The sequence below is a fragment of the Montipora foliosa genome, chromosome 3 (genome assembly GCF_036669935.1).
Source record: "Montipora foliosa isolate CH-2021 chromosome 3, ASM3666993v2, whole genome shotgun sequence".
Classification (NCBI taxonomy): Eukaryota; Metazoa; Cnidaria; class Anthozoa; order Scleractinia; family Acroporidae; genus Montipora; species Montipora foliosa.
Window position 1 is genome coordinate 49,834,624 of NC_090871.1, and position 9,885 is coordinate 49,844,508.

General features: G+C 34.5%; 1 protein-coding gene and 1 pseudogene across 1 annotated transcript; both read left to right on the forward strand.

The window, feature by feature from the left end:
• Positions 1 to 4,437: 4,437 nt before the first annotated feature.
• On the forward strand, positions 4,438 to 6,798 carry LOC137996053 (uncharacterized). The gene has a single exon (XM_068841492.1). It carries the CDS (start codon positions 4,438 to 4,440, stop codon positions 6,796 to 6,798), a length of 2,361 nt encoding a protein of 786 aa, XP_068697593.1.
• Positions 6,799 to 9,541: 2,743 nt separating this feature from the next.
• LOC137997582 (uncharacterized) overlaps positions 9,542 to 9,885 on the forward strand; it is a 20,664-nt pseudogene continuing 20,320 nt past the window's right edge.

Sequence of the window (9,885 nt, forward strand, 5' to 3'; positions counted from 1 at the left end):
CGACGGGTCAAAAATATAATTATTGTGGACCTGGTACAAAACTGGAAGACAGATTGGCTTCAAATGGTCCAAAATATAGAGATCCAATAAATAAATTAGATGCTGTTTGCCAGCAACATGATATAGCATACAGTAAAGCTGGAGACGATCTGGCTAAAAAGCATGCAGCTGATAAAATTATGGAAGACAGTATAAAAGCAATCCCATTTAATCAAAGACCTTGGTTTGCTACACCAACAATGTATGCCATTAAAGCAAAAAGAAAGATTGGACTTGGTTCAAAAAACGTAAAGCGGCGCTGAGTATTGATGATTGGGCTCAGCAATTAGCCGATGAATTACACAAACCAATCAAGAGAAAATCCAAAACTAGAAGAGTCATTGTAAATCATATTGATGAAATATGGGCAAGTGATCTGGTTGAAATGCAAAAATTCAGCAAATGGAATAAAGGTTATCGGTATCTTCTTATGGTTATTGATGTTTTCAGCAAATACGGTTGGATTGTCCCATTGAAGGATAAGAAAGGTGAATCCGTTACTGAAGCATTTAAAACAATATTCAAGGAAGGCAGAAAACCACAATATTTATGGGTTGATAAGGGGAAAGAGTTTTATAACAAACACTTGAAAGACTTATTAGAGAAAAATGGGATACATATGTACTCCACTGAAAATGAGGAGAAATCCTCAGTGGTTGAAAGATGGAATAGAACAATCAAGTCCAAAATGTGGAAACAGTTCACTGTTCAAGGTAATACAATGTATCTCGATATGCTGTCCAAACTAGTGAAACAGTACAACAACACAAAACATTCAAGCATAAAGATGACACCCGTTGAAGCATCTAACAAGAGGAATGAAGGTATAGTTTACTTCAATCTATATGGTGATATGGAGCCATTAAAACAGAAACCTAAATTTCAAACAGGTGATAAGGTTCGAATATCTAAGTATAAACGGAATGTGTTCGACAAGGGTTATACACCAAATTGGACAGAAGAAGTGTTTACAGTTGATAAGATCCAATACACTAATCCAATAACATACAAACTAAAAGATCTCAGAGGTGAAGAGATACAAGGCAGTTTTTATGAACCTGAATTATTAAAAGCAAAGCAGGATATTTTCCGTATTGACAAAGTGATTAGAAGAGACTATAAAAAGAAACAAGCTTTGGTAAAATGGAAGGGATACAGTGATGAATTCAACAGTTGGATACCATTGAAAGACATTGAAAACATATGAATCGTTTCTGGCTATGTTTAAACGCACTCAAAAAATCTATTTAAAAAATAATGTATAGTATTATTATATGATGGATTCACTAAGACATTGGGTTTTTTTAATCGAAGAACTTGACCATATGAATAGACAAAAAAATGAGCTAGAAGATAAAATAAATCGCATCAAAAATCAATTGAAAGAAATCAAAGATTTTGACAAAATGTATCATGAAATGAGACAAAAGATTTGGGAACAGATAAAAGATTTGGGAACAGACAATTGATCAAAAAGAAAAACCCCGGTTTGAACCAAAGTTATGTAACATATATGACAATAACTACGGTTTACACTGTTTATTGGCTATGTTTAAACGCACTCAAAAAATCTATTTAAAAAATTATGTATAGCATATGTATATATGGACAAGTTTCAAAATGAAGAAAAATTTGGTTTTTATTATGAAAGCGATCAGGACTCTGGTTCTGATTCCGATTGGTTGCCATCGTCGCAAGAAAGTGAGGTTTCGAGTTCAGAAGAATCCATTTCGTCACAAGACAGTGAAAAATCTGTATAATGTATAAATATATGGCCTTCAAAGGTGCTGAGATTGTAAAATCATTCTGCCTGAGACGTTTGGTAACAGAAGAAATTTGCGACATAATAAGCAACAATGCTGCATACATCCATTTTGTTCGCACAATAGAGTTGCCGTACTTAAAATATTTTTTGGACAATGGAATTCGAAAAAGATGGGAAATCAAGCAAGCATTCGATAAAACAAACGCAAAAATGTCGTTGTTGATAAATGAGTACGAAAGATACAAATGTTTTTTATCTCCGATAACGATGATCAGGGAATAAAACACATAAATAAAAATATATAGTTACATTATATGAGCAGACAATCAAAATTTAATGCATTGATGACTTGTTTACTTGAAAATCGCCAATTGCTAGATTTTGTGACGGAATTATTTAGAACAGATTTGTTGTATTTTATAAAACCGCCAGTAAAAGTCAGATTGTCGATCAGAGATGAACACCCGATGATTAGAATAACAGACGAAATTACCAGTTTTGTTTTGAACCCAGGCGACCTTGACGAACAAATGTTGAAAACAATACAACATGTGTTTCAAAAATACGAGCCAGACGAGCCAGACGAGTCAGATGAAACAGAAGATGAGGAACAAATGTTAAAAACAATACAACATGTGTTTCAAAAATACGAGCCAGACGAGTCAGACGGGTCAGATGAAACAGAAGATGAGGAATAAATGACATAAACAAAAAATATATAGTCATATTATATGGAAGAAAAAAGACCAGTTGGCCGCCCAAGATTTTATACTGATGAAGAAAGAAGAAAAATAAAAACCGACTACATGTTGCATAAAGAATGGTACTGTAAAATATGCAACAATGGTAGAAACTACACTCTTGCTGGCAAACATTGCCATTTAAAAACAAAGAAACATTTCAAAAATTCATTTACATATAATACGAGTTATATTTATGATAAACATGAAAATAGCAATTAATTTATTCATATCACTTCTCTTTTAAAAAAGTTAAATACATACTTCCCGTATGTGTTGAACTATAAACTCACCATATTTTTACTTAAAGAATTATTATCTATAGATATATTATGATGAATAGTATAGAAAATATTATGAATCGGAGTTCACTCCAAAATTTAAGCAAAGAAGAATTAATCCAATTGCTTCTCCAGCAAAACAAACAACCAATTCCAGCACCAAGAACCACCAAACCAATACCGGGCTCAAGAAAAAGTGTAAAACAAATGGTTGACTATTTTGAGAGAAAGAGACTGCCGGCTCCTCCTGCTGAATGGTTACAAGAAATAGAACGATTAAACAGACCAGTGCCAGCGCCTAGGACTAAAAGACCAGTGCCAGCGCCTAGAACCAAACAACCAATTCCATTGCCTAGGACCATAATACAAGAAACGAACAAAGCTTTAAAAGGGTTCACAAAGTCTTATGAAACCAACATCAAAAACAGCAAAGACCCACTTATGCAACTGCAAAATACAAGAAAGGCTGTTGCCATCCATATCAAAAAAATATTGAAATCAATGAAAGGTCTAAAATTTATTGAAACACTCAGAGTAACATTTGAAAAGCAAACAGGGCGAGAAGAAAAAATTATGAAAACAGCGTATTTCAACAGTCAACCCCAAACAATAACAAATGACACACAAATTGAACTAGCTTTATCTTTGTCAAAACAAGTCATACTAAACAAGATTGCAGTTTGGATTTCAGAAGGATCTGGTTGGACTATTCAATCTGTTGCCAATCATTATATCAATGTGGTAAAATATGAACCGATGAAAGGATCTTCTTATATAAAACTACCCTTAGAACTCAGAAACAGTGCAAAGGGATTGATCAACATGAAAAATGAGGACAATGAATGCTTCAGATGGTGCCACATAAGACATCTTAATCCTCAAGACAAATACCCACAGAGAATCAAAAAATCAGACAAAGCATTCATTGGAAATTTGAATTATTCAGGAATTGAATTTCCAGTGACTACCAAACAGTACAACAAAATAGAAAAACAAAACAATATCAGAATAAATGTATTTGGTTATGAGTCAAAACAAAAATATCCAATTTACGTGTCAAAAGAAAAGTATGAAGATTGCATGAATCTGCTTCTTATAACAGAAAATGAAAACAACCATTATGTATTAATCAAAGATTTCAACAAATACATGTATGATATAACAAAGCACGCAGCGAGAAAACATTTTTGCATGTATTGTCTACAGCATTTCACTTCTGAAAGAGTGTTGAATAATCATAAAGAAAACTGTATCCAATTAAATGGAGCACAAGCAATCAAAATGCCAACAAAAGATGATAACATACTAAAATTCAATAATTTCCATAAACAACTACCCGTTCCATTTGTAATATATGCAGATTTCGAAGCCATAACTGAAAAAATACATGGATGCCAACCCACTGATGACAAATCATACACAGAGGCTTATCAGAGACACACAGACTGTGGTTATGGGTACAAGGTTGTTTATTGTTATGATGATAAATACACAAAACCAGTACAAATTTACAGAGGTGAAAAAGCTGTTTACAAATTTACGGAAGCTATGCTGGATGAAGTTAAATATTGCAAGAAGATCATAAAAAAAATATTTCAATAAACCATTGAGAATGACTGAAGATGATGAAAAAGAATTTCAAAAAGCTGATGAATGTCATATCTGCAATAAAAAATACAATGAAAATGATGTGAAAGTTAGAGACCATTGCCATATTACAGGTAAATACAGAGGATCAGCTCACCAAGATTGCAATCTTAACTTTCGAATAACTGAGAAAATACCAGTCATGTTTCACAATCTCCGTGGGTATGACAGTCATTTTATAATGCAAGAGATTGGTGAAATAGTCAAAGAGTATCAATATACAAATAAGAAAGGTAAAAAGTGTGAAATGAACATCAATGCAATTCCAAACAATATGGAAAAGTACATGGCTTTCATGCTAGGCAACCACTTAACCTTCATTGACAGTTTCCAGTTCATGAGTTCCAGTCTAGAAAATCTTGTTAAGAACATCACTAAATGCGGTAAATGCGATACATGTAACCCTGGCAAGTGCATAAAACGACATATCAATAATAAAGGCAAGATAATACAGCATAAAACCAGCTTTCCGTGCGGTGAGTGCATAAATTGTAAAAACATAAATAAAGCCTGCATAACTCCAAACTATGACAATCTAAAATATACCTCTCAAACGTTCAAAAACGAAAAACTTGATTTGATGAGCAAAAAGGGAGTATACCCATATGACTTCATGGACAGCTTTGATAAATTCAATGAAAAGCTGCCATCGAAAGAAGACTTCTACAGCATCTTGAATGATGAACATATAACTGACAAAGATTATCAACATGCTCAGACTGTATGGGATGCATTTTCTCTTGAAAATATGGGTGAATACCATGACTTATATCTCAAGTCTGACATCCTTCTATTGGCGGATGTATTTGAAAACTTCCGAAAGACCTGCCTGCAATACTACAAATTAGACCCATGTCATTATTTTACCAGTCCTGGGCTTTCCTGGGATGCTATGTTAAAGATGACTGACATTAAATTGGAGCTTATGACTGATATTGACATGTTTCAATTCATCGAAAAGGGCATGCGTGGTGGTACATCATACATAGCAAATCGATACGGCAAAGCTAATAATAGATACATGAAAACGTATGATGAGAAGGCGCCCTCAAAGTATATAATGTATCTAGATGCTAACAATCTGTATGGTTGGGCTATGTCACAATATCTGCCAACTGGTGGATTCAGATGGATGACTAAAAAACAAATTAACAAAATAGACTTATCCAAGTATAAAGAAGATAGCAATAAAGGTTTGATATTAGAAGTTGATTTGGAATATCCCAAAGAATTACACGATCTGCATAATGATTATCCGCTAGCAGCCGAAAAGGTCAAAGTCAACAAAGATATGCTTTCTAATTATTGCCAAGAAATAGCCAACAAATTTAATGTATCAACTGGTTTAGTTCATAAACTGATACCTACATTAAGCAACAAAGAAAAGTATGTTCTTCATTATAGGAACCTACAATTGTACACCGATCTTGGTTTGAAAATAACTAAAGTCCATCGAGTACTAGAGTTCAATCAATCCGCATGGTTAAAGCAATATATCGATTTCAATACGCAGAAGAGAACCAATGCCAAAAATGCTTTTGAGAAAGACTTCTTCAAGCTTATGAACAACAGTGTATTTGGAAAAACAATGGAAAATATTAGAAAGCGAGTAGATGTCAGATTGGTAACTGATGAAAACAAACTGTCAAAAATGGCTGCTAAACCAACATATGTCAGTAGCAAGATCTTTAATGAAAATCTAGTGGCAGTGCATAAAATCAAAGAAACACTAACCCTAAACAGGCCGGCATATGTGGGTATGTGTATCCTAGATCTTAGTAAGACACTAATGTATGATTTCCACTACAGTTATATCAAACAAAAATACGGCAGCAGAGCGAAATTATTATTCACAGACACAGACAGCTTGACCTATGAAATTGAAACCAGTGATGTGTACCAAGACTTTTGGAATGATAAAGATAGATTCGACAACAGTGACTATCCAGAAGACAGTCCATATTTCAACAAAGAGAATAAAAAAGTTATAGGCAAATTCAAAGACGAAGTATCAGGAGTTCCAATTCGTGAATTCATCGGATTGAGATCAAAAATGTATTCATATATGAAAGACAATGACAAAGGCGGAAAGACAGCAAAGGGAATCAAGAAAAATATTATTAAGAAGAACATCACTCATGAAAATTATAAAAACGTACTGTTTAATAATGAACAAATGCATCACACCATGAAAACAATCAGAAGCAACTTACATCAACTTGGAAGCTATGAGCTTAATAAAGTGTCATTATCTTGCTTCGATGATAAGCGCTACATTCGCAGCAATGGTGTGACAAGTTATGCATACGGACATTATAAAATCTAAAAAGTTGGCTGCTGACGTCACGGCACTGCTGTGCCGGTCTACATAAATAATTTCACAAATTTGAAAAGTTTCACTGAAAAATTCCACAATTGTGTAGTAAAAATGTGAAGTTTTTGATTGGTTAAAAATCACGGGCAAACCCCCTTTCTTTATTTCCGAGAATGTCATGCTTTGTGATTTTTCTAAGAAAGTCACGCATTTTAAATAACATATAGTTCCAAAATTTATTTTGCGTTGGATCCATTCTACCTCGCCACGGCATAGATTCGCAGAAATATAAAACATATATATTTCCAAGAATATAAGATCAAAAGTTGGTGGCCATTAAATGTAAAGTAGTATGGAGTAGGGTTGGAATGAGAGCATTTTTGCAAAAATGCTCTCGTTCCCCCTACTCCTATACTACTCCGTTGCTGTTGAGAAAAGTGTATGCCAGGCAAAACAAGTTATATCTCGGTAGCCTGAAAGATAAGAGATAATTTGCATGTGTTTAAATTAACAAATACACCAATACATCACTAACGTTTCATGTTTAATTAGGGAAGCAGATGTTCGAAGGTGTAATAGCTGTTGAGTGTTATTCCTCAGTTATCGAGTTCCATAAGTATCAAACTTAAAAATGGATTGCTTTAAAATCAGAAAAGAACCAATTCACCGTTGGTGTTGAGAAAAGAGCATGCCAGGCAAAGACAAGTTGCATCTCGGTAGCCTAAAAGTTAACCGACAAAATAATTTGCCTGTGTTTAAATTAAGCAATACACCAATACATCACTAACGTTTCCTGTTTATCCGGAGAATTAGGGAAGCAGATGTACGAAGGTGTAATAGCTGTTGAGTTTTATTCCTCAGTTATCGAGTTCCATAAGTATATAACTTGAAAATGGATGGCTTTAAAATCAGAAAAGAACCAATTCACCGTTGCTGTTGAGAAAAGTAACGTTTAGTGTTTAACCGGAAAATTATGTACGAAGGTATAATAATGGCTGTTGAGTTTTATTCCTCAGTTATCGAGTTCCATGAGTATAAAACTTAAAAATGGATTGCTTTAAAATCAGAAAAGAACCAATTCACCGTTGCTGTTGAGAAAAGTGTACGCCAGGCAAAACAAGTTATATCTCGGTAGCCTAAAAGTTAAGAAATAAATTGCCTGTGTTTAAATTAACAAATACACCAATCCATCACCAACGTTTCATGTTTAACCGGAGAATTAGGGAAGCAGATGCTCGAAGGTGTAATAGCTGTTAAGTTTTATTCCTCAGTTATCGAGTTCCATAAGTATAAAACTTGAAAATGGTTTGCTTTAAAATCAGAAAAGAACCAATTCACCGTTGCTGTTGAGAAAAGTGTATGCCAGGCAAAACAAATTGCATCTCGGTAGCCTAAAAGTTAACTCACAAAATAATTTGCCTGTGTTTAAATTAACAAATACAGCAATACATCACTAACGTTTAGTGTTTAATCGGAGAATTATGTACGAAGGTATAATAATGGCTGTTGAGTTTTATTCCTCAGTTATCGAGTTCCATGAGTATAAAACTTAAAAATGATTTGCTTTAAATCAGAAAAGAACCAATTCACCGTTGCTGTTGAGAAAAGTGTATGCTAGTCAAAACAAGTTATATCTCAGTAGCCTGAAAGTTAAGAAATAATTTGCCTGTGTTTAAATTAACAAATACACCAATACATATCACTAACGTTTTATGTTTAACCGGAGAATTAGGGAAGCAGATGTTCGAAGGTGTAATAGTTGTTGAGTTTTATTCCTCAGTTATCGAGTTCCATAAGTATAAAACTTGAAAATGGATTGCTTTAAAATCAGAAAAGAACCAATTCACCGTTGCTGTTGAGTAAAGTGTATGCCAGGCAAAACAAGTTGCATCTCGGTAGCCTGACAGTTAAGAAATAATTTGCCTTTGTTTAAATTAACAAATACACCAATACATCGATCACTAACGTTTCATGTTTAACCGGAGAATTAGGGAAGCAGATGTTTGAAGGTGTAATAGCTGTGATACGAGGGAAAACACAACTTATTATTTACTGGAGAGATATGGACCAGTTTCCCTAAAAAAAATTCGGTTTTATAGCTTTCATGACGCCTACGCGAAGTTTGAACCGGTCGCGGGGTGGTTTTCGGCCAAAACAATTACACTTCAGGCTTCCGAAAGGATAAAGAAAAGCATTTTAGTACATTAGATGGAATTTCCAGCCTTTAAATCGCTGAAATCAGAGAAAATATGCCGCGGCTTATTCTGGCCGCGGCTTACATAGGACGCGAACGCTCCATATAAATAGTACAAAATCTACGTTCACGGCTTTCTCAAGCCGCGGCTTATCCTGGCCTGGGTGTTTATATACTCGTATAAATAGTTCCTTTCGCGTATTATGTACGCCGTGGCCAGAGAAAGCCGCGGCTTATTTTCTCTCGTATAAACGACCCTAATATGTTGTTTATCTGTAATTTAGAGCCCAAATTGATAACCGAGCAGCTTTTAATTTATAGCCACGCATCCGTTCGATGTTGTTTAACACTTTGTTAAATTTATCTTCTCGTTTAACAGGGAGAAAGCTTAATTCTGAGAATTTAAAAACTCAAGAGGAGAAGAAGACTGGTACGAAAACGAAAAAGACTCAGAAATTGTCATGGGTGTAAAATATTAATCTCTGAGTCAACAGTTATATGACAACTATGACAATTGTAGAGATAAGCTTGTTAATATTTTATCATCATTGTCAACATTCAGATCATTGAAAAAAAGGAACTTTCAGTTGCACTGGCACCCCATCAGTGTTCTTGTTCCTTGGCTAAAAATCAGTTAGAGGAAAAGTAACTTACCTCCAAATGCAAAGGATGCATTTGACGACAATAATCCTTTTCGTTAGCGTCGCGGTTTCCTCGTTTGTTGAGTTCACTCAGGTGAAAGCGCAGGTAAGTAATGCTTTTCTTCCAAGTTCGGGAATCGAAAGATCTGCAGCTCACATAAGGGATTTGCTGCGAATTCCTAAAATAAATTCTGTTCGCTATAGATCGAGCCATCTTACGCCATTGGGAAGTGAACAAAAAACGGTTTCCATTGTCGAACTAGA

Coding starts and splice junctions, on each gene's coding strand:
- LOC137996053 (XM_068841492.1), top strand. CDS start 4,438: ATGACTGAAGATGATGAAAAAGAATTTCAAAAAGCTGATGAATGTCAT.